This window comes from Lepus europaeus, chromosome 13, assembly GCF_033115175.1.
Source record: "Lepus europaeus isolate LE1 chromosome 13, mLepTim1.pri, whole genome shotgun sequence".
Taxonomy (NCBI): Eukaryota; Metazoa; Chordata; class Mammalia; order Lagomorpha; family Leporidae; genus Lepus; species Lepus europaeus.
In genome coordinates, this window is record NC_084839.1 from 36,584,206 (window position 1) to 36,610,434 (window position 26,229).

The following is a 26,229-nucleotide window of genomic DNA, read 5'->3' on the forward strand; positions in this document are numbered from 1 at the left end:
AAACTTTTCTCAAGAAATGCCAAAGAACAATTTTAAAGATAAACTAAATATTTAAATAAGCACAAAACCCATGGTAGTTAAAACATCAGTTCATGTTAATCCTGTGGAACCATGACAGATTTTTTCCTAGTACAGAATTTGCATATACATATATATATATATATCCTTCTTTGACCTGTGGAAAACAGGCTAGTGAATGAAGAGGAATTTGAAGTTTAGACACCTGAACTCAGACATTATTCTTTATATTTACCTGAATGCCAGTTATCCTAAATATCAGTGGTCAGCCTCTGCTGCACTAGGGTTCCAAGAAAATGTGTGAACTTTACCATCAGCAATGAGTGTTAGTAAAGCTATGCCTTTAGTCATGGCATAGAACTCAGTGCAAAAGCAGAGTGGGGGAATTATGAGGCGGAACCCTGATCTGGTTTTCTAATCATCTCTTGGAGCTGAAAACAAGAATTATTTAATTTTTTTTTATTTGAAAGTCAGAATTATACAGGAGAGAGAAACAGGGAGATATTGTATCTACTGGTTTAGTTCCTAGATGCTACAACAGCTAGGGCTAGGCCAGGCCAAAGCTAGGAGCTTCATCTGGGTCTCCCACATGGGAGCAGGGGCCCAGACACTTGGATCATCTTCTCCTGTTTTTCCCAGGCCATTAGCAGGTAGCTGGACCTGAAATGGAGCAGCATGGACCCAAACTGGTGCCCATATTGGATGCTGGTGTCACAGGTGGCAACTTAACCTGCTATGCCACAATACCACCCCCCTAGCACAGGATTTTAAAAATAGGTATTTTTTAGAAAAAGATGGATAACTGTGGCCACTTTAGAAATAGGCTTGTAAGGTACCCTGTAGATGTCAACAGTTACTCACTGGTGAACTCTGAGGAGATGAAAGCAAAGGGTCTGTGGAAGCTAGTCTAGGAGGGTAAGTGCCCCCAACAACTGTACTTTTGTAGAGACTTGGGGACTTCCAAACGCTCAGGTTGCCTAAGAGGGCTCTGTATGCAACAGAGTAAGCCATGCCTTACTCAAGGAAATGACTGTGATTTCTCTTCCTACCATGGGTGCATGGAAGGACAGGGTTGGGGGTTATCTCATAAGAGAGAGAATAAACCACTCCCCATGAGAACCCAGGGAAGGGCAAGCTTGCTCTGCAAATGCCTGCTTGTAGACTTTCTGCTGCAGTAAGTGGCACTAGGCTCTCTGATTCGATGGGGGAAGAAAAGATGCATGAGAAAAAGATTGGACACACTTGAACAAAGGAGCAACAGATTGGTCCGAAGACATGGACAGTCTGAAATCCTTCTATCTCTGGAATTACAGGATATTCCATGGATATTCACTGAGCCACGTTCCAGATAAAACAATAGAGGGGTTCTTACGGTCTGCCTAGCAAACACTGGTTCCATGGTACGTGCTGTCTCCTCTTATTACGGGAATGAGTAAAAGGAGGAGTTAATAGATGCTCAGTGGCCCAAAGGAGATAGAGTAATTACACTTTATCTTTTCAAAAATCCACTTTAATTGCAAAGAGATTTGGCTTTCACCTGTCTCCTATCAGGCATCTCAATCTGTGCACCAGTGTTAACAAATAACAGACCCACGCTCCAGAGGAAATACTCAGGCTTCTAAGTCGGTGGTGCCCTGATTCTCCCTTTTGGAACCTTCAGGTTTTTCAAACAGGAGCAGAGTTTGCTTTTGAACAATAAGTGAGGAAAATCCTGCTTTGCTGTGGGTTTGTAATGCTGGACAGGAAGAGAGAGGATGTACTGTTCCTGTCCCACTGCAGCAGTGAGGTGTGGCTTCTCTTAAGATCTCAGAGCGAGAAAGGCTGAAAGGTAGGGGTGGGGAGCAGAAGGGGCAGCTAAAGGTCAATAGGAACTTTCACCTCAAAGTCTTAAGCTCACCCCAAGGCCTATGTTTTCAACTTCTGAAAAAAATGGCTTTCATTACCTGGAGAACTGGGAATGCAATTTTATCAGCTCAAGTATAAATTCTGGTTGTAGGCACTGAACCTTCAGTATGTTGCCTGCACTGATGTGGCTAAATCTAATGAGAGCTCATCAATGGGATGTTCCACTGGGAGAGATTTCTCTCCCCTTTCTAAAACAAAAGCCTCCCTTTTTTCAGCAGTGTGAATGCTCTGCTTCCAATAACATAGACTTTTCAAACAGACTTTTTCCACACACAAAACACCTGTATGTCTTCCTTGCTATTGCTTCAGACCAAGCCTTCCCTCCCATTCTGTGCAGTGACAAATGCCACCTGCTGGGCCCCATCCCTGATGCTATCTGTTTACAGGATCTCTTAGTTCCCTGCTAACTCTGTAAACCTGATTTAGTATGAAGGCCTCTCAATTAATGAGCTAATTTCTGAAATCAAATATATGGTTCTTTCCAAATGGGTCTTACATCTCAGGTCAACACTCTGAATGGTCTTGTTTTCAGGGTGTGCCTTGTCTCTGGGTGGGCAGTGATGGGGGGCATACCTTGAACTCATAGGATTCTTCAATGATCACTTCCAACTTGGTGTGTTCTCCCAAGATGGGGCGCCCCATTTCTGCAATGCGCCTCTCCTCTTCCTCTTTGCTGGTCAGTGGCTGTTTGTCATCGTATTCCTCTGTGAAAGGGAAGGCAAGACAGTGAACAATGTACACCTTTGTATTTGGAAACCCCTGGATCCTGCTACAAAAAACAAAGAAACAATGAAGAAGGAAGTCCCAAAGATCTAGAACCTGCCCCTTGGTTAAAGTTGCGGTCTGGAGGGGAGAATTGGTCAGAGATTTGTTGTATTGGGCAGCAGATCACTGTGACAGCAAGAGATTATATCGTCTAAGCTCATGTGGAAGTGCAGATGAGGAAAAGTATTGCATAGGGGCGGGTCACTGAGACACAGTCGGCTTGCATATTTTCTGGGCTGAAGGAATCACCTAGCAGTTCCCTGTGATGCGGGTTCAGCTTCCTGTTTGTACACATCAGCATGTGCCCGAAGAGAAATACAATCAAAAATCCTAGAGTGACCCTGCGGGATGGAGGACTGTGGCCTCATCCTCTCCATTTTCCGAGGCCACAGAAAATGCCCCAAGGACAAAGAGGTGTTGGAAAGGACATTCTGATCTTAGCTTCTCTCTTGCCAAGAGCCTCTGTTGAAAGTTAAGCAGTAAAACATCCACTCGATGCGGGAAGCTCTAGTTCTCCCTTTCTCTGGTACAAGGCTGAACTATGTCAGGAAAACCTTGACCTTGCTGAGTTGAAAGTAAACAGGGAGGTTGAGGGTGAAGCCTATAGGGTATTACCATTCATTCAATATGTGAGTGCAATTATATGCAAAATGACCACATCCAGCACACACCAGAAGAAGCTAGTGGGCACTAAGAAGATGTTAACGGATCCAAGAGTCCCTTAACAGGGGAAGCTCACAGTTGGCTCTCACTGCTTGAAGTTCATTAGGCTGAATTACAGAGTGAACAGGCCAGGCACGTGAGAAGGCCAAGTATTCGTCATGTAATCAGCCTTATCCTTCAGGCTCAGGATGCTGGAACAAGATGGGCAACTTCCCATCAGTGTCAAGTGGAATGAACACCATCTCCAAGGGAAGACCTTGGCCCTGCTGCCCTCACCTGCAGGACTCCAGATAGACTACCCCCAATAGGAGTGCGTTGACTGAGAAGACGTGCAAACGAGCGCGTCTTCTCGCCCAGGCTTCCTGCCTTCTACACAGATATCAGCTTCTGCAGGGGCCACACCTCCCATACTTTCTGAAGACCCAAGGTTCCCTCTGCTGAGGGACCCTACTATATCTCATGAGGAAGAGATATTAGCCCCATCCGTGGCTCTAGTCACTGTTGCAAAGAGTTCCTAAGAGAGTTGTTCACAGTAAGGGCAGGTGGCAGATGTGCCAAGATTAGCTGCAAGTATTTTATATATCAAGGGTCAACACCAATGAAAGGCAAGAGCAGAATAGAGCCTGTCAATTAATTCTTTAGTATGTATTTAATAGTATTTTCCTAAGAGGATATTTTACAATCTGCTTTCCCACTCCAGTGTCACCAAATACACTAAATGAAGATTAAATATAAATGATTTTGGACTGCCTAAAAGCTGTTGACTGTTAGCAGAAGCAAAAAAAAAAAAAAAATGAGCTGTAAAAGTAGCAATAGTTCTTATACTATACTAGGATTGGGAAGTAATGACCCAAGGGGAGGCAAAGGATTCTGATTGGAATCTCTTTTTCCTTGCAAAATTGTGTGTACCCAGTTAACGGGGTTGGCTGAGATCCATAAAATTCAATTTACACATTGCTCAAATCAATCATATTTTGATTCCTCTGCTTTCAGATCCTTGAGCCTAGAATGATATTGGTAGTTTTCAGAGCAGCAGCTTATATTAGTGTCTTTTTCAGCTAAATCTGTATGTTTTGAAGGCTTATAGTGAAAAAAAGTGTTTTCCCAGAAGTAGTCCTACAACTTGGGTAGCAATTTGAATTTAGACATTTTTCAGAAGAGGAAATCCAAGTGGCCAACAGATACATGAAAAAATGATCAGGATCCCTAGCTGTAGGAGAAATGCAAATCAAAACCACAATGAGGTTTTACTTTATCCCAATTAGAATGGCTTTCATACAGAAATCAACAAACAACAAATGCTGGAAAGGATGTGGGGGAAAAGGCACCTTAATCCACTGATGGTGGGAATATAAACTGGTAAAACCACCATGGAAGACAGTTTGGAGATACCTTAAATATCTGAATAAAAACTTACTATATGACCCAGTCACCCCACTCCTGGAAATTTGTCCAAGAGAAATGAAATCAGCAAATAAAAGAGTGATCTGCACCCTGTGTTTATTGCAGTTCAATTCACAATAGCTAAGACATGGAGTTAACCTAAATGCCTGCCAACTGAAGACTGGGTAAAGAAATCATGGCATATGTACTCTATGGACACAGTGCTAAAAAAAAAAAAAAGAAAAAAAAAAAGAAATCTGGTCATTTGCAACAAAATGGATGAGTCTGGAAAATATCACACTAAGTGAAATAAGCCAGTCCCGAAGAGACAAATACCATATGTTCTCCCTGATCTGTGATAACTAACAGAGCACCTGAAAGGAAGCCTGTAGAAGTGAAATTGACACTTTGAGAAACAATGATTTGAACAACCCTATCTTGACTGTTGAGGAACAGTTTTTTTGTTTTTTGTTTTTTTTCTTTAATGAAGAATGGGACTGGCAATGGGAGATGGAGGAGGAGGTAAGGTTGGGGTAGGGGTGGGTTGGTGAGTATGGTGGGAAGAATCACTGTATTCCTAAAGTTGTACTTATGAAATTTGTACTCATGAAATAAGAGGTTCCTTTGGAAAAAAAACCAGATATTAGGGGAGAACATTTATAATATATGTACATAATATATAATTATTACATATTATATTTACATAATATATATTATTTTCTGAGTTTACTTATAAGTGACAGGTTGCTTTTAATGGAACTCAGTGTAATTTAGGTAGAAAAAAAGAGACATTATGAAAGAAATGGAATGTAGTCCTACTGTTTAGTGTAGTACTTCACAAAATAAAAGTGAGAAATATGGATGTTTTAGCAAATGAAATCAAATAATACAGTGAGTGAAAAGTTCTTGATTTTTTTGAAAAAAAATTATTTAAAGGCAGAGTTAGAGAGAGAGAGAGATCTTCCATGTGCCGGTTCACTCCCTCAGTGGCCACAACAGCCAAGGCTCAGCCAGGCTGAAGCCAGGTGCCAGGAGCTTCATCTGGGTGTCCCGCATAGGTGACAGGAGCCCAAGCACTTGGTTCATCCCCTCTTCTTTCCCAGGCCATTAGCAGGGAGCTGGGACTTGAACAGGTGCCCACATGGGATGCCAGCACTGCAGGGTGCAGCTTTATCTACTATGCCACAATGCTGGCCTTCAAAAGGTTCTTTTCAAATAATCTTTCACTCTTTTGTTAAATAAATGTTTATTTTTTATAACTAGTTTCTAACATTTGGGTTTCCACTATTTCAAGATACAGAAAGTAGTTCTCAAGTGTAGAATATTATATAGAACCTAGTTAGAATTCAATAACATGTTTTTTTATTTATGGCAAGTGATTATAGTTTTCCTTGTGTTAGTGACTTAAAGTTGTGTTATAAAAACAAATTCAGTGAAGTAACAATGAGAGGCAATGTCAAAAATTATATTAAGTAAATAAAAATATAGTTGATATGCAACCAAAGTAAAAGTTATAAAAAAGGTGTGAAAATGACAAAAATTTTGGAGTCACCAGATTTCATACTAAAGAAAAGTAGGGTGCCTCATTTCTATCACATGCTAAACTCTTTTTTTTTTGACAGGCAGAGTGGACAGTAGAGGGAGACAGAGAGAAAGGTCTTCCTTTTTTGCCGTTGGTTCACCCTCCAATGGCCGCCGCGGTTGGCGCGCTGCGGCCAGCACACCACGCTGTTCTGATGGCAGGAGCCAGGTGCTTCTCCTGGTCTCCCATGGGGTGCAGGGCCCAAGGACTTGGGCCATCCTCCACTGCACTCCCTGGCCACAGCAGAGAACTGGCCTGGAAGAGGGGCAACCGGGACAGGATCGGTGCCTCGAGCGGGACTAGAACCCGGTGTGCCAGCACCGCAAGGCGGAGGATTAGCCTAGTGAGCCGCGGCGCCGGCTACATGCTAAACTCTTAAGACAAACCACATTTCTCTCCCTTTCTATCTACTTGGAAAAGCTTTCCTATTTCCATCTAGTTAAATCCCACTTATTTTTTTAAGACTCACCTCTTCTTACATAAAATTGATTACCTGGGATTTAATGACTACCACTGGAACCTTAAATCAATATTCACTGTGTATACTGAACAGGAACATACTCAAACTTCTTTAAAAATTCTAAATTACCTTTACATACAATTATCCAGAATATAAATATACTGGAATAGAACAATATGTCTCATTGTCTTTGAACTGCCCTCACATCTACCAGAATCTGTCAAAATATATGAAATGCAGTAGATTCTCAAAAAAAAATTTTTTTTCCTGTGTGACTCTCCACCTCACTGTTTGTACTTCCTTTTTGCATTATCCATTAACAAGGGCCATTTATTCATTGGGTCTATGCCATTGCACACCCTTCATCTATGTGAGCACAGCCATAATTCTCCCCACCCCAAGCCCCCAACTTTCAAGAACTCATTTGGATGACATATAGATGGCATGAAGATGGACAACCCTCAGTGTAGCATGGTAAGGGCTGAGGTATCAGAATGGGGGAGCAACTAGCTCTACCCTAGGGAGTTAGAGCCTTGGGGTGTGCATAGAAGCAGCTTGACAGGAGAACCTGTTGACAGGAATGCCGAGGAGTGATGAGGTGGGGATGAACTCCAGGAAGAGAGAAGTCAAAGTAGAAAGGCACAGCATCATGGAAGGGTTGAGGCTATTTCTACTTATTAACTATCACATACATTTAAGAGATAATTATATTTATGTGTAATTGAAAGATGGGAGCTGGGTAAAATCCTATTTTATTACTCTACAGTGATGCTAACAAGTTAGCCTTTATGTTTTAGGTTGTTTATATTGGCCAAAAAGAGGTCATGTTCTACTTTTGAAAGTATTCTCTCTTTAGAAACCTTTTATTGAACAGGGAAATGGCTTAATCATCTCTTTTTGATCATCTGTTATGTTTGTTTCCTTTTCATTTTGAGCACTGGATCAAAAGCAGGTCATCTCACTATGGTCCAAATCATTTTCATTTATCTAGTGATGCAGAGTAATATGTTGTGGTTTTGGTTATGGTTCTCAAATAGGGAAAATTAATTCTGCCTGTGCTTTTATACTTATGCTTTTAAACTGACCATATTTTATTGAGAAGTTGGGAGTAAGTTACATAACATCATAGTTGTAACCACACAAAACAACTTAAGGGCCAAATGTATAAAAAGCACCCACTGTTAAAATCAATATTAACAGGACATGAAACAATCCTGGGATAAAAGTCACCAGTGGATGATCTCCTTTTTCCTAATCGATTGAAAGCAATGACAAATGAAGAAAGCCAGTGGGTACCTAGGATCTGGAAAAAGCAAAAGTACGAAAAGCTGCTTAGAAGCACTCCAGTTCTAGACCATTTCTAATGCTTTCTGGCTAATAGTCTTTGGAAGCTTCATTGTTGCCAGAGGTGAAATGCTGAGAGTGGGGATCCCTATTAGAAGCTAATATAACCCATATGGTCTATCTCAATATAGAGATCTGTACCTGAGCAGCTACTGTTGCTACTCATTCACATAGTCAAAATTTTTAATCTTCGTGAATAATGTAGAATTTGGAAAAGGATTCTAAGGCAAGTGATGAGACAATTTGCTCAGCATTATTTTGATCTTTCATTCAGAACTATGCTGACAAGTTCAAAAGCAGAGGTCTTTTGAGTTTTCAGTCCCTGACCACTCTGGGTAGAGCTTACAGAGAGTGGTACTTTTATTTCCATGTGGAATATTCTGGAACAACTCCATAGTCAGGGCTGGATGTTTGTGATTAATGCATGGCAGTGTGGGACATGAGGATGAGGGAAGTCCACTGCGTTGGGCAGGAGCGTTTCTACTGCCATGGTCAGTGATGGACAATGATGATGATTGCAGGGTAAATACCCCTGTCCTCATACAAAGACTTAGTGAGAGTAGATGATATCCAGGCTCTGAATCTATAGTAGACCTTGGATACTTGTGTAACCCTCTGATCACTCTGTCAATTTTCTTTTCTCCTATGGAGAAATCTTACAGATGTATAAATGTGCATTATCTGAGTAACATCATCTTACCTGGAGGCAAGAAGAAGGTCTCTGGGAAGAAATAGAGCTCAGATTTAAGGATCTTCACTAAACTAGGAATGAGAGACTCATGAGTAAGAGTTATTAGCAAGAAATGTGGAATATATTGGAACTTGAGAGGGAGTGGTCATTGGATCGATCTTCTCTGTAAGTTGGCCCCCATTCCCAGTGCCTCCTGTTCTGCTCTGCTGTGGTTGTATTTTGTTGCTAATCCATTGGACCCTCAGCTGCCAGAGAAGCCACTGCATTCCTTAGCCATATTTTAGAGAAAGTAGAGGCTAACATGAATTTAATGTCAAAAGACATAACACTTGAAGGCTGGTTTTCAATGACTTTGACAAAATGAATACCTGCAATGGTGATTACAGTAGAGGGAACAGGATGGTCTCTAGCATGGACTTTCCTCAAGACAGGCTGGCCTAGCAAAAGGACAGGTGGAAAATCAGCAGGATGGATTGCACTGTTTTTCTGTCACATCTTTGTGGAATTAGTAAGCTTATCATCACACCAGATGCACACATTGCAAGCAATGTTAGTAAGAGGACTAAATGATCACAAATCACACTTTTGTGTCAAAAACAGAGTTTTGGTGGGGGAGACTGATGCAGGCCACTGCCCACAGATTGGGTAAGCATTCCATGAGTAAAACCAGATTCTATGAATGAATCACATGCTGCAAGGTAAGAGAGACATCCGCATCCTTGCAGATGTTTGAAATAGAGCACCCAGATCCCTCAAGTTACTGCTCCCATAGGAGTCATGATACAAAAGAAAGAACTTGGTATAATGTCAGTGTCCTGGTTTTGAAGTCTATTAGTGCCAACAGTATAGCTTGAGTAGGCTATTTCTCCAGTTTTCCCATGTGTAAAACGTGGATAACAGTACCCACACTGTCTACATCACAAGTTTGTTTAAAGGTCAAGTAACAAAGCATCTGGGAACATGCTTTCTACATTTATTTCCTGAGAAGTCTGAATAGGAAAATGTTTTATATATTTGCAAGTCTTGCAAGGAGAAGTCATCACAGCAACTGTTTGGATTAACCAGGTGTGGGGTTTTCATTGAATTCCTGTTTCAAATGATTTCCAGATCCACCTGCTGTTTTCTTTGACCAAGAGCTACCCAAAACTGACCTGGGAATCATGAGACTGGGGATTCAGTGCCAACTTTGCCATATGCTTGCCATCCAATCCTGGGAAAGACATTCTTCTCTTGAGACTAAATTTCTCAATTGTAAAATGAATTATAGTTGAAAGGGCTTTGCACCTCTAACTTATGGAGTGATGAAAGTGTTATTTTCACTGTTTGGCTTCCTTTCAAAAGGCATGTAAATGCCTTCTTATGATGATGAGTATAATATAATTAGAGGAGTAATATTAAAGAGGAATATTAACTGCTATACAGTTTTAAGAGAATCCTATAGCTATATACCTTAGAAGTGCTGGGCATCAAACATATCCTTTCCTCTCCATATTGAGCCAAAATGCTTACTTTTTAAAAATCCATATATATGTTTGCTAGCTTACTGCATGTGGGGTTCCTCCAATTTTTCATGTGACTGGAATTCACAATGATAGTATTTAGAAGACACATCTACACTTCAGATTGAAAAGGTTTTCACTGTGAAATTTTAAAAAGTATGTAGGAAAAATGGGGGTGGGAACTAGAACAGTGATAGGGTGAGAAAAGGCATCAAACAGTCTCGAATATAAAACCAGAGGATCTGGCTCTGTGTCTTGGATAGGTGCTTTGGAGTACACCAATCAATTTCTTGGAACCTTCATTCCCTCCCCCATAAGTGAGAACAACAAATTATTATTCCATAAGATTTATGAGCAAATGATATAATGGATAAGAAATGTTTTATGGACTCTAATGAGCTATCATACATAGGGTGTTTTCATTTCATATGACAGGAAGTTCAAGGGGAGATGAGATCATAAAGTCCAAATAAGAGTTTTTCAATGAGGCAAGGTCCAGGAACAACACGTACAGATTTGTAAAATCCAAAAGCACCTCCATGTACTGAATGTCCATCACTAATGAGATCTCTGAAATACTGGTATTAGGCTGTGGGCCACATGACTTTTTTCAATTTTCATATATACCTGCTTCAAATTTAGGTATAGTCTCAGCTGCCCAAGTCCATACAAAATTGGCCATAAAGTCAAAGGGCCAGAGAGATTCTTCTCTATTGCCTCTACAACTCAAAAGTCTTCACTTCAAAGCCTCAAAGTAACTTCAAAGAAAACCTCTTTAGGGCTTAAAGTAGCTTTTCACTGGGAAGAACTATGTTTTAGAACTTTCCTCAAAGGCATCAGTAGAGTAGATCCATGACATTATGGCATAAGTCAGGAAGAGTCGTGTAAGGTGACCCTTTTCTAGGAAAGCAGGAATGGCCAGCACAATGTAGAAGTTACTAGAATGTTCTGGAACATTCTTTTGTTCCAAGTGCATCCATTTCAAGTCTTGGGAGAAAGTGATAATAGAGAAACTATGATTTCATAATAATAAAGTTTCAGTCACAAGGAAGAACTTAATGATGAGATGATAGCAACCTTTGGAAGAAGTGACTCTGTCATCCTGAATGTAAGATGTGGCCAAGGCAGGAAATGTAGGATTTTACTGGGCAGATATTACAGAACTTGGTGTGACAAATTTCTAAGAAAAGAAAATTAGGATCTCATTACCTGAGATACTGAAAGGGAAGATGATTCAAGTGGCATAGGAAAAAGCCCTAACAATAAAATCCTGATGCATTCTATGATAAAGAAAATAGGAAAATACCTATACACATCAATGCATTTAACTGTATATTCTATAGCCAAACAACATGTTTTTAGTTAAGATCTCATTACCAGGCTGCAAGAGATTCATGGTGCTGCTGAATAAGATACTATTTCTATGATGGTTGACTTCAAAATCATAATTACTTCAATAATGTTATGAAGGCTGGTTTTCCAAATTTCTACCTTCTTCAAACCTCTCAAGGATAATTAATTTATTTTTGGGTGAAAGTATCAGAATATTTCTAAGATGACTAAAATTTGTTACAATGACAGGGTGAGAAAAATTTAAAAAATAAAATTTCTGCACTTGGATTAAAAAATAACCTTCAGTAGTGCAGATAGGAAATATGACTGGGAGAGCTTCAGATAAATCAGATTTAAGAAATCCTGTATGAGGACTTGTCCTATTTCAGACTTTTATCCTTTTCAATATCTGTGTCTCTAAGGGTCTATGAATCATTTTGTCATTAAATGCTGTGTCCAGAGAGAAACAGCAGGGAGCAACAGTCCATGTGAAATTTCCCATATATAGAATGTTCCATTTTGAACTGAATCATGTTAGAACTGTTTTTTCATGAATTTCCACTAATACAACCTAATTCTTACCCTAGTATTTTCATTATTAGTAATTTTGGAAATATTTCCTTCTAGACATTTTTGTTCAGCAACATGATTTAAAAATTTTGATATCTGCAGAATACATTACAGATTTTTGATATTTATACAATATATTGGGAAATGCCATTTAGGATATGGGATGTAGGCCATTAGAGACATCTTCAACCTGCAGCTCTGGGCAAATAAGAGCTACTGTTTGATATTTGTCTTCCTCTTTGAATCTGGCACAGGCAACTCTGAAAGGGTAAGAATATTTTAAGCTCAACAGAGGATGCTGCAAGGGAATATCTTTCATTTGTACAGAAGAAAATAGATTTAGAGTTGTGCTAAATAATAACAATTAACAGGGGGCTGGCGCTGTGCTGAAGTGGGATAAGCTGCAGTTTGCAGTGCTGGCATCCAATATGGGTGCCAATTCAAGTCCCAACTGCTCCACTTCTGATACAGCTCCCTGCTAATGTGCCAGAGAAAGCAGCAGCAGATGACCCAAAGCGCTTTGAGCTCCTGCATTCACAAGGGAGACCCAAATGAAGTTCCTGGCTCCTCACTTCAGCCTGGTGCAGCTCTGGCCATTACATCCATTTGGGGAGTGAACTATTGGATGGGAGATCTCTCTCCGTGTCTCTCCCTCTCTGATTTTCAAATAAATAAGTCCTTAAAATGCTATCAACACAGGGTGATATGATTTTGGATTTAAGGGTTTAAAACATTCTCAGATTTTATAAGGTACTTTATAACGTACTTCCAATATTGCTCATTACCATGTTATTAATACTAAGTCCTGAGTCCCCAAAGAGGAGTTCAGAACGGGTTGATAGAATGAGTGGTAGGGCCTGTTTTGTTTTCTCTGAACTTGGCATTATCTATTATGAGTACCTTGAGCTTGTGCCACTGAACAGTCTTGAATATCAACTCCTATGTTTATTTGAGGCCAGCAATTGTTTTGTTTTATTATTCTGGTATTCTTGTAGCATCTATCAGGGCATGCTGCACATCATCAGTGCTAGGTGAATATTTGCAAATTGACCAGTGTCAAAATATAAACAATTACAGATTCTCTGTAGGAATTTTCTTACAAACACAACACACACATGTTATTAATTTGAAAAATGTTAAGTGTATAAAACTAGCGAGAGCACACCATGTGCCACAGTTACAGGTTAATGCAGGTTACATAAGATGTGAATTCAATTTGTTTTTAAGGGTGTTTGGGGAAAAGTAAAAAAAAAATATTTAAGTTATCTTACCATACAGATATTTTCCTTTATTAAAAGCAAATGAAAATGAAATTATTTTAAAAATTAATACATTGAGGAAAAGGCAGAAAAATAAAATTGGATAGGATTAGACTTTCAAAATTCATACCTGTTATTGTGAAGCCACCTAAAAAAGAAAAAAAAATAAATGTTAAAATCTAACACTCTAAGTAACAATAGTGAAATCCAAATGCCTGACAACCCACCCAAAGTAAAAATGCTTGCCAAATTCTATTTACAGTTAAGAAGATATGTATGAAACCATCCATTCATGATTGAATCGCAAATCATTCTTTTAAGATTCTGAAGTTTAATGCACAAACTTAATTTGTGTGCACACCTAGGAAATCATTGATTTTTTAAAATGGTTGTACTAAATTAAAAATGTAATATAAACTATACTATTTGACCTTAATAAAAATGGGGTAAATGGCCCTAAGCAATGATCTTTCTAGCAAATCAATAGATAAAAATCAGAGAGCTACAATATCACCTAACAGAAATGGAAAATAACCTAGAAAAATGGAAAGGAAATGCAAGAAATGAAATGCTTACCAAGCTCATTCAATAACAGGGCTGTGAAGGAAATAGACAAAGACAAACACAGAATAAGAGACCAGATGAATAATGAAAGTAAGAGGAATATCAGCAGAAAGAAATCCAGGCAGATCTGATTAGAGTGGTAGGAAGCCACTGCTACAAATTGGTGCACCCCAAAGAAGTCTGGCATTGGGAATATTACCAAATCAACAATTCCCAACACATTTTTGTACATGTGTGTAATTAAAGACAAACAAGGTAAAAAAATTCACTTTATCACTTTTCACAATAAGGTATTTCTACTACACTATGCTTACACATAGTGTACAGATCTGTTTTACCCAATATGTTAGAAACATTGTGTGAAGTTAATTCTGAAAAATTTGAGTGAGTCTTCCTCATTAATTATTACCTGAGAGTTAGTCAAGCCAACACATGGAAGACTTAAGTTACCTAGGATCTCAGGTATCACACATTTTAATCAATGAGAACAGATAAAATATTCCAGAAAATTCCATTTTGACTACCCTGCCTGGAAGGGAACTTTGGCCCAAGAAAAAACTCTCTCTCTCTTTCTCTCATCTCTCTTTCTCTCTCAACATTCTAATGGATGACATTTTGGCCACCAAGAGCTGTTTATGTTTTTTTTTTTAATTCTTATAGCTTAAGAGTACCAGTAATTAATGCCTATTTGTGTGTGCTTCCCTGTGACTTCTGCACATTGACAGATAATCAGAATACTTCTAGAGGACGTATAACTCCAAGGAGACTGACATGTCAGGGAAGTGTAGAGAACATACTATATTGCAGGTCAGGTTGTGTGCTTGAAACCCAGACTCTACTATTTATTTCAGCAAAAGCTTCCTGGGTAAATGCACAGAATAAATTACTTCGAGTTATAGTGCAGGTGGGAATGTTAAAATTACTGTTTTAGGCTCAGTTTTCCATCTAATAGGAGCCACGTTAGAGGATTCTTTCTTACACAAGTCAGTACTTTTTATTTATAGTGACAAGAATCTACTTGGTGGGTGCAAAACTGGATAATGCTATCAAGGAATTTTAATTTGCTTTTACATGAGAGCATATTTTACTAAAATGACAATTGAAAGAAATGTATCCAAGACACACTTCCTTGAGATAAAAGACAGTGCTTTGTGGGAGTACATTTAGAAATAAGTGTTTTTGCTTGTGCGCTAATGAGGCATTTTTGATCCCATCTTTGTAAGACATCAGCACAATTTTCTGAATTTGTTTTTCCTCTGTATCCTGCCCATGGAACATTTTAGATAGGCTGCATTAACATAGGCCCTAAGTGCTCCTTTTTCCAGTACTCCAAAGGCTCCTGTCACCAATCTGAACATGATTAAATCAGGAACAGAAACTTTTTTGTTGAATGAATTCTGAGGCCAGTGAGTTCTTATAAATATGGGGCTTCCCCCAAATGCTGGGTCTATATAGGAATTAATGCTATCTATTTTATTTGTACATATAAATGTATAAATTTCTTGCAATGTGATTTATTCAGTCATCTTCTCATAACAATTGTTTTCATGCAATTAATAAGAGCTATTCACATGTGGCATGTGTGTTTTACATATATAGTTAGATCAATAAGATTCCTTTTTAAATAGCCACTATCAGAATTGTAATAGGAAACCCTAGTAATAAAAATTACCTATAATTGATATATAATTGATATAATTGGTATACCTATAATTGATTCCTATCTTTATTTAATGCAAACTATATAAAATAGGTATGGAATAAAAACATTAAAGAAAATTACCTGCTTTGTTCAAACATTTCTAAAAATATAAAGACAAGTTAATAAAATCTAGTTATAAAGATACTGTTAATTACTAGGTATATTAAAAAGTCATTAATTCTATAAGGGTCAAAAGATTTTGGGACATATGCCTGGATAGGTCTTAAGTAAGCATTGAATTCTTACCAAAGGACCATATCCTTTCAACTAAAGAAAACTGATATGACTATGGTTTCATATACTTGAATGTGGTACCTTTTAAATGCCATATTTGTCATACCAAATGAGCATGAAAATATTGATAACACTATTCTTTAAGGATCTTTGTTCTTACTCATTAAAAAAAAAAAAAAAAACCTGGTTTCTCTAAAGAAGCCTAATTATTGAATTCTGAATTTTCCCATTAGTTGCTCTCAGGCCTGTCCACTACTACATATACTAAGCAGGTTTTTTTCTTCCAATTGTTATTGAGGTATTATTGACAAGCTATGAAATAGTCTTTATCACTTATGTTTTTAGAGGAAACTTACTAATTGGAGCCACATTTTAGAGTGGACCCCAAGCATGAAAACTAAGTACATTCTTTAATATCTAATTTAATATCTAAGTACATTCTTTAATAGCATCATTCAGGATTATTGCAATCTGTTCCAATATTAAATCAGGTGGCAAGGTTAGTTGATTGGTGCACTTGTCAATTTGGGAGGGGAAATGAAACCGCTAAAGCTTCAAAGGTAATGAGGTATAGTATTTGGAAGCCAAGGAAGAGGAGAGAGTTAAGTGTGAGAGTAGGGAGACACGGAGAGAGAAGAGTACAATTTCTCGCTGGTATGTCTTTGTATACTCTCACACCTTTCATTCCTCTTCTTATCCATTTTGGTTCCTCAAGCACAAGGGAGAAACTGCACTCTTTCTCATATTCCTCACGGTCAAATATTCTAATGGTAATGATCTTCCTGTGGGAACACAAGACAAAGGCAAAACAAATGGTTGGAGTCACACACTCATGCTTAGGTGTCCACCAAGCCGAATGTTACTGTGATGTTATGGAGGGAGAACTGGCAGCACATGGGCCTCCTGACGTATGTAAAAGGGCATCTTGGGTACTTTCAGCTGACCTCTGTTAGGCTTCCTTTGCCAGTTTATCACTCTCAACAAATCCTGCCGCTTCGGTTCGCAGTCAGGTAGTACCCCAAATTGCGAAGGTAAATCAAACAGTTGGCTTAATTTTGAAATTGCATAGCATCTGCCCCAGTGTTCTCAGAAACAGAGGCTTGATTGTGCTGAAAATTAATCTCTCAGACCTGTAATATGCAGACGGGTGAAAACTGGCTGCTACGGCTACAGGCATGGCCCACTGGGGCCCCAGGTGAGACCTATGCCCTGTTACATAGGTGGAGGCATGTGTGCATTGTTGTCATGTTCTGAAGAGTGCAGGCATCCAGGGGTGGCACAGGCCAGCAGAAACTGTTGGGCTCAGCCCTGGAGCAGCTCCCCCACCTTTCTTCTCACTCATCTCCACCAGGCGGGGCTCTCCAATCTCAAGGAAGAAGGTCTTGTTTTTCTCATATTCCTCATCATCAATTACCTTGACTGATATTGTTTTGCTGCAACAGAGAAGAATAGAAATTGACGAAAAGGAGGAAGAGGGAAGACAAGGAACACAGAGAAGAGGAAAGCAACGTGAACCAGTTGCACTTCTAGACATACAGCAATTGAGACACTTTTGTAGTGTGTTTTCCCTTCAAGAATGGAAATACAGTTCTGAAAGATTGGATAGGTTACACAGTGCAAAGCACTCCTGCTTGGGGTCATACAATTATTTTGGATCAAGTATAGCACTCAACAGCAACAGGTTCATCATCATCATCATCATTAGGCAGAAAAGCAGAGTAACATGGAGCACACTAATAAGAAAAGAAAAACACATTATTTGGTAAAAGACTTATTCATCGGCTGATGTCTGAGCTGTACCTTGGAATTCACTCTTTTAGAACAAAGCAATATATTAACAGCGTTTACCTAAGTGAAAAGCTTATGGGCCATTTTTTCCCCTCTTTGTGTTTTAGTGTATTTCCAAACATCATATTTTTGTTATAATATTTAATTAATAAATGTATACAAATCACAAAAGAAACAAGAAGCCTTTTATCTTACCCTACCCAACATCCTAGAATTCAACTCTTATTCATGTTCATAAGATCTTCCTCCTAGACTGAATAGGAAGTTCTTTATGCTTCATTTGCCTGTCTAAAGCTGGAATTTGTGGCCTTGAAGCAGCTATTTTCAAAGTGGGGGGTCAACTGGAGAGAGTCATTACGTTGTAGTTATTTTCTTCCCTCCCTGAAGGTAAGTTTGAACTTTCACTAAATATGCCAGTCTCACCACTTTCAAACTTCACTGACACAGCAATATATTTCAACAAGAATCATTCCTATAATCTAGCCTTCAGCAGCTCTTGCCCTACAGTCCTATGGCTGTGAATGACTGACAGCAGGGAGGACAAATGCAAATATTATGCAAATCCTAACTTCTTGTAAGCACTCTAGATGTCTCTGAAAATAAATCAGTCTAATATTGCCTTTTAAGGGGCTTAAGTATCTCATGGATGAATATTACTTATTCAGAGCCCCCTAGCCACTGATTTATCTTTGAAAATTATTTTGTTTTAATAGCATTAGCCAAGACCATTTTAAAGTAAAGCTTCCTGAAAATATTTTTGTAGACACAAAGCTTTCATGGCATGAGCATTCTTTAATTTTAGTAGAGTTTTCTAGGTGTTCTGCAAATAAATTGCTTCATAATCTTTTTATTTTATTTTATTGATCAAAGTCACCTGGTTTCACTTAGCCCTATGTATGGCAAAGAGAGGCCGTCTTCCTCTCTGGTATAAATGTGGCACTGGTGAAACTTGTTTTTAATTCTCTAAATTTTCCAGCCTCTCGTGCCAAATGCCTAAGTCTTGCTTTCCTGGCTTAGCCTTATAGAAATGACATCAGATGTTCATTCTGGTCCTTTGGAGCCCATAACATACCCTCTGTACCTCAGTTAAAAAACATTCCTGCATGATACTCACATCCTAACTTCTCACTCCTGAGGAGTAGCTGCTCATGAAAGTGCTCTTTCGACCTTAGTTCTTTCCCCATAGACTGAGGCAGCAATGATAACTATCAACTACTAAATCAACAATGACTCTTCTAGGATAAGTATTCTAGGAAATTATGATAAAGTCTACTTGTATGTATCTAGTCATCAGTTTCTGAGTAACTTTCAGAACTATGTTGTTTTTCACCTATGTACTTAATATTTGTAAAAATATCAACCTGCCCTGATTAAAAGGGAAGGTTAGCTATTCCTCTGTATCCAAAAAAAAAAAAAAAAATAGAAAATATTAGAGAAAGCAAAAGAGGACAGACGTAAGGTATGATGATATATGCACTTTCTATTTTAGAACTGAGTTGATGTTATAATTTAGACAAAACTTACCCTATAAAACCCCACCAAATGTCTCTTTTTTGTCATCAAAACTTATGCACTTTGATATTAATTTCAATCTTATAGGCTTGTGATTTTATAGTTGTACATCTCTGCTCAAGTCACCAGCATCGTGAGACCAAGGACAGCAAAACGTGACAGACGTTGAAAATGCCATGCTAAGGTCTTCCGGACTTGATGGCCCAGCCTGCTTTATCCACGCATTTTAAGGTAGAGTACGTGAAACCAAAACCCCCTCCCTCCATTGCAGGAGACTCAGGTGGCAATAATCTTGTTATCTCTAGACATTTGACTTCATATTTCCCTACCCTGTTTTCCCAGGCAAGCCTGCATCTCATCACACAATGTATTAGATTGTAGAAATAAAGACAGACAGTGGGGGATGGTTTGAAGCAGTCTTTCTAATGAGGTTAGTGTTTGTGCAGAAAAGGTACCAGCTTAATTTCCATAGGGCAATATGACAACTGAGTCCCAAAAATACAGAAACAACATGTTGTTTGTATCCCTGGTAAACACCAGAGACTATCACCATCTGTTGCTATAATAACTTTATTTTCTATACTCTGGGTAGCTGATGAATGTGAGAAATATAGTTATGTAGCTCTATATATTTGTGTAATAAGATAAACATTTACAATTTATCATTGGACTATCACTATTCACTAGGATCATAATCCTCAGAAAATATTTTAGTATTTGATAACTGTGATGCTGGGAAATCAAAGATGAAAAAAAGATAAAAGAACTTCTGTAAGTACCTGGCAAAGACATCTAAAATAGATATAATTTGCATAATGGCATATCATTTTAGAATCATTAGAGAATCAATAATACCCCTGACAGGCAGAGTTATTAAATTATATATTGATTTCAGCTCCTTTTACACGGTAAGCTATTAATAGAAAACTTGATTATTAAAGGACATTTTAGTCAATCAAAACTGGCAGGATGAAGTCAGTCCTTATTAATTAGTCCTCTAAACCAAGAGAAGCAAGTGTCGAATGCTTTTGTAATGTTCACCTTTTGCTTCAGAACAGAACTATTTCTTCTCTAGCAAAGGTGGCGAAGGTGAAGTTAGGGAAAGTAATTTTTAGAGGAACACATCCTTGGGATGCTTTCTTCTCCCTCCAGAGCCTAATACAGGTAAGATACTGCGGCCACTTTTTCCCAGTGTAGGGGATGTCATATGGCGTGGGTTGGTTTGAAGCAAACTCTGGTGGCCATGGCTTGATCATCAGAGAAGCGTGCCTCTGCTTCCTGCACAGTTGTGTAGTAGAAATACAATCTTAAGGACTTAAGGGAAGGTCTTCTAGGCTGCCACAACTGCCACACAGACAGCACGTTCACAGGGCTTTGGCGCCATCGCAGGGACTATCTTCCTGGAGAAACACATCCACCTTGGCTGTTCTGTTCGGAATGGGAAGCCGTCAGCTAGCTGTTGTTATTTAAGTTAACAGACTAACAAAAATAAGACCAGAACAGTGGGTGGATGTAGCCCTTAAAGCAAAAACAATTATTGCATGGATAAAGAACAAATGAAAAAGAAAACCTGGTGTCAGGCAACTTTCACAACTATAATTATTATAAAGAAAGTAAAAAGAACTCATTTTATATTTTACATCCACTGACGTTGAATAGTGTACTATAAAACGTTCTTTTTTTCTGGAAACTAGCAAAGCAGTTACAAATCTTATAATAACACTAAAATATTTCTCAATATGGCCAAAAATTTTATGGAAGTACATTTTGGTTCCATTTCTAGAAAAATAATTGGTTAAGAGAGATCAATTTATTTAGTGGAAAAGTACAGATCATTCCTTTTGATTTAGCAATGCCTTTCAAGTGATGGATACCAAACCAACATCTGTACTTTACCTCTCTCTCTCTCTCTCTCATCTGATGAGTCTCAAAGGACCTCAATACCCTCAAAGAGACTAACAAGGAGTCCTTATGTTTGGTGGTAACTCAGGAGGACAGTGAGAAAGGACAGAAATACGTGACTTTGTTAGTGGGGACTGAAAAAGAAAAATCTCTTCAAAATAGATTTTAGTTTTTCATTGTTAAGCTGAAGTGGTGTCACAGTTTCTTTTCCAATTTAAGCCTCAATTTGTCCTTCTGTGGTTTCTTTTCCATAACATTGCCCTTGGATTTGGAAGAAGAAAAGTTGGAGGGTTAGAGAGAGGAGACTCTTCCTTTCAAATCCCTCATACACAAGATTTTAGTGAGGATTTCAGACAGCTCTGCTGCAATGACTGCTTTTTGAGCAAAAAAATGATTTACCCCCTCTTTAGGCAGACTCAAAGGTCCGTGGGATGATGGGCACTTTGCATTTCTTAATCCTCAGATCTTCCTAACTGTCCTAAAAAATAATTTCTACCACCTACAATTCAAGAGAAAACAATGACTTTCAGAGAAGTAAGTAATTTCCAAGGTCACAAAGTGAGTCTTCTGTGACTGGCTCCAAGGACCAATACCTCTCAATGATGTGACCCACGGTCAACCACCAGGTACTTTATTCATTCAACTGTGCAGCATTTTTATGACCACATTAAAGAATCTGGCTCATTATTTAAAATGAATACAGAGGTTTATTGTTTTATCTTTACGTCCACAATGACTGCCTGTATGAACAATGATAGAATTTCAAATCTACATTTAAAAGGGCTACAGCAGTTATTACAGTTCCATGATAGCTGTCTTTAAAAGCTAAATCCTGGGAGAGATACAGGTTTCATTGAAAAGTGCAATGCGAATGGATGGGTTCCACTCCGAGGACTTGGAACATCCTGCCAATGGTATGTGTTTCACTTGGGGCTGGTGCTTCCCAGAACTACAGAATCTCAGGCCTCATCCCAAATACACAGACCCAGAGCTGCACTGTAGCAAGATCTCCGGATGACTCCCATGCATATTAACATCTGAAAAGCACTGTTCTTAAGAGGAAAATGGGTTCTTCTATTAAGTTGGATATTACATTAAGAGTCATAGTTGGACTTGTATTTCCGATGTGGCTGTGCATTTATAATTACTGTGAGGCTTTGAAAGTTACCAATGCCTGGGTCCACTCCAGAGCAGTTAAGTCAAACTTTCTGGTTGTTGGACTCCAGTGTGGATATAGATTATACAAGGTTTTTAGCCTGGGCTTGGAACTGGGTAATGGAAAAATCGGAATGTATGGCCTGATCTTTAAAAGAATGCATTAGAAGCAAGTTTAACCTAATGGTTAAAACACCCATGTCCCAGTTGGAGTACCTGGGTTTCACTCCTGGCTCTAGCTCCTGACTCCAACTTCCTGCCAATGTACAGCCTGGTGGCAGTGGTGATAACTCAAATAAGCAGGCTCCTGCCACCTACGTGGAAGACTCTAATTGTGATCCTAGCTCCTAGTCTCTGGCCTAGCCCAGCCTAGTCTGTTGGGAACATTTTGGAAATGAATAAGTGTATAGGAACTCTCCCTGCCTCTGAAGGGAGGAAAGAAAGTGATGCCCCTCTCTCTCTCTCTCTTTCACTTTCTCTCCCTCCCTCTCTCTTTCCCTCTCTCCAAAAGAAGGAAAGGAATAAAGAAGAGATATAACTGTGGTAAAGTTGTAGTCAAAACTAAGTGTTAGAAAAAAACGGACTCTGCTGCTGGCAGCAGGGGACACATCAGTTCTGTGTTCCTACAGGGATCTTGTGATCTAGAATTTGCAATCGGCTGGCAATAATCTGCTTCAGACTTCTAAACTACTGTGCTGCAAGGGAGGGAGCATCACCAGGCCCAGAATCAGCCTCTTTTTGTATGATGTTGGAAATGGAAGTTTGAGAGGGTAAGATTCTTCCTCAGGGTGCTTAATCAACATCTATGTTGGAGAAATCCAAGATGGCTGAGTAGGGTACAGCCATGCTAACTTCAGCTGTCTTGGGGTATGAAGAGAACAAAGGGAGGGTCATGTTTCCAGGGGTCTGACTGATGGGAATTTTTGCCAGATATGTGAAAAAAATAAAGACTCTATGGAACAAGAGGAGAGAAGAAGAGAGACACCATTGCATGCAGCCACATGGTACAGCCAGCTGCTGCCTGTGAGCCACCATCTTACCAAGTCAAGGTAGGACAAAACTTGCCACGTGCTCCACCACTTACAGTTTTAGCTGGGGGAATCCACAGTCCCTGCTGACTTTTGCTTCAGCCTGTGGAGCTGATTGAGATCTGAGCAATTGTCAGGCTTGGAGAGGGGAAGCTGCTTTGCTTCCCTTCCTTTCCCCCATTCCTGCAGAGGACCTGATGCTGCAGCAAAATGTCATGCAGCAGGCCTCTGTTCTGCTCCGACCGGAGTCAATCAGATCAATCAGAGACAGAGTCAGGGCAACTTGTGGGGCAAAGCAAAGATTCCCTGCTGCCTGCAACTGTGGGAATTTTAGGGCATTAGCTCTAGAGCTACACTCACACACTCCGTATGAGCCAGGGGGATTCCCCTTGGTTTAGTATCAGCAATGGCCCAAAAAAATCTACTCCCACCGTGGAAGATCTGAGTGATAACCCCATTGTATCCTGCAATACCAGGACTATAACAACTAGTTCTAAATTATACAATGTCACTGGAATCTACCTGGTGGACATGGGGAAGAACCTAGCCACATTCCACCTGTCTGGACTCGTACCCATCAGAACCAAATCTCCTGTATACCTTACAATCACCCTATAGGACTGGAGCAGTGTTTAGTTCACATCCCCTAGTCCCAGAACTAGGGATGTTGGTGTTATAAGACACAATACCAGTTGGAGTCCCCTAGCAGGACTTGAGGAAGGGCCCTTCTCTGTTACACAGTCCTATAACCACAATAATGAGTGCCACAAGCCCAAGCATCACTCAGGCTTTCCAGTGGGACACGGGGACAGCCACTGTTTTCTTCAGGACCAAGAACAAAGCCCTGGATATCACAATCCTCAGGGAGACTGATATTGAAATCTCTGTGGACCAATCACACACACCCTAGAAAACCCATATTCCTCTCCAAGCCACACTTCCAGCCCTAAGGACTACAGCAGCCTAGACAAGTATGTCACTTAGAAACACAATTGACATTGATTAAGACAAAAGAAGCCACTCAGACTCCTGAGCTTACCTGGAACCAGAGCTGAAGCAACAAATGATACCCTGCATTCCAGTTAAACCACAAACTGTTTTCCAATAAAATCTACTCCATAAAAAGAAGAAAGAATTATACCAGATGTACAGATGTCAACGTAGAGACACAGGAGACAAGAAGAAGCAAGGTCACGTGATGCCTCCAAAAGATGAAAATATTCCTCCAGAATTAGATACTGAACTCAAGGAAATCTATGAAATGACCAATAATTCAAAATAATGATTATAAGGAAACTCAGTGAGATGCAAGTGAATACAGATAGATTAAAGACATCAGGAAATCAATGAATGACATGAATGAAAATATTACTAAGGAGATAGCCCTCATTAAAAAGAACCAAATAGACATATAGAAATTTTGGAAGTGAAATCTTCAATCAATGAAACAAAAAATATGATTAAGAGGTTAACAGCAGAATAGACCAAGTGGAAGAAAGAATTTCTGACCTCTAGCACAAGATTTTTGAAATAATCCAAACAGACAAAAATAGAGAGAAAAGAATTAAAAAGAATGAATAAATCCTACATGAAATACGGGATACCATTAAATGACTATACATACTCACACACATGTTATTGGTATCATGAAGGAGGAGAAAAGGAAAAAGATGTTGAGAATCTGTCAAATGAAATAATAGTTGATATGTTGTGTTTTCATTTTCATTTATTTCAAGAAAGTTGATTTCCTTTTTAGTTTCTTCAATGATTCATTGGTATTTATGAGTGTTCAATTTTTTGTGTTGATTTCTAGTTTTACTCAATTATTATCTATGAAAATACACGGTATGATTTCAATTTTTTAAAATGTATTGAGACTTGATTTGTGGCCTAATATATGGTCTATTCTAGAAAATGAAAATACATCATATCAAATCCCATGAAAACAGCAAGTGCAGTATTAAGACGGAATTTTATTGAATTACATGCTTACATTAAAAAAGGTCTAATGATGCATTTTGAAGATTGAGAAAAGCAGAAACAAACCAAACTCAAAATCAGGAGGAGGAAAAAAAATAATGAGTCAGGCAGAAATAAGTGAAATTAAAACTAAAAAAAATACAAAAGAGCAACAAAAAAAAAAGTTGGTTTTTTTGAGAAGCACAATAATTGCTAGCCAGACTAAAAAGAAAAGAGAAAAAATAAAACTAGAGATGAAAAAGGAGACATTATAACTGACACCACTGAAATAGAATCATAAAAAAGTACTATAAAGAACTATATGCTAATAAGTAGGAAAACCTCAACAAAATGGATACATAAAAGCGACCAAGATGAAATCAAGAAGATACAGACAATCTAAAAAGACTCATAAAAAGCAGTGAGATTGAAGCAGTAATCAAAAGTCTTCCATCAAGGAAAAGTCCAGGACCTGATGGCTATACTACTGAATTCTACAAAATATTTAAAGAGGAAGTAAGTCCAATAGTTTTCAAACTACTCCAAAATACTGAACAGGGTGGATCTGCTAAACTCTGCCAGTATCAGTTTGATACCAAAACCAAAGACACAGCATATGAAAAGAAAATTATAGACCTATATTCTCAATGAACACAAAGATACAAAGATTCTGAATCAAATACTAGCAAATTGAATAAAAAAACACATAAAATCATACTTCATGATCAAATGGGATTTATCCCAGGAATGTAAAAGTGGTTCAATATTCTCAAATCAATAAATGTGATAAATCACATCAATAGAATGAAGAACAAAAACAATATGGTCATCTCAACAGATATAGGGAAAGTATTTGATAAGATTCAAAATCCCTTCATGATAAAAACCCTCCACAAGTTAGGGTTAGAAGGAAT

The 26,229-nt window shown here is 38.7% G+C and overlaps 1 protein-coding gene across 6 annotated transcripts in view; it reads right to left on the reverse strand.

Moving 5' to 3' along the window:
• Nucleotides 1–26,229, reverse strand: part of SLC8A1 (solute carrier family 8 member A1) — a 412,383-nt gene that overhangs the window by 54,098 nt on the left and 332,056 nt on the right. For all 6 annotated transcript variants that reach the window (XM_062209333.1, XM_062209330.1, XM_062209329.1 and 3 more), the window contains 6 exons: nucleotides 17,298–17,404; nucleotides 14,048–14,068; nucleotides 13,602–13,619; nucleotides 13,484–13,498; nucleotides 9,180–9,248; nucleotides 2,497–2,627 (listed from right to left, as the gene is read on the reverse strand). In XM_062209333.1, the coding sequence (XP_062065317.1) occupies nucleotides 2,497–2,627; nucleotides 9,180–9,248; nucleotides 13,484–13,498; nucleotides 13,602–13,619; nucleotides 14,048–14,068; nucleotides 17,298–17,404 (361 nt within the window). The remainder of the gene's footprint in view (nucleotides 1–2,496; nucleotides 2,628–9,179; nucleotides 9,249–13,483; nucleotides 13,499–13,601; nucleotides 13,620–14,047; nucleotides 14,069–17,297; nucleotides 17,405–26,229) is intronic.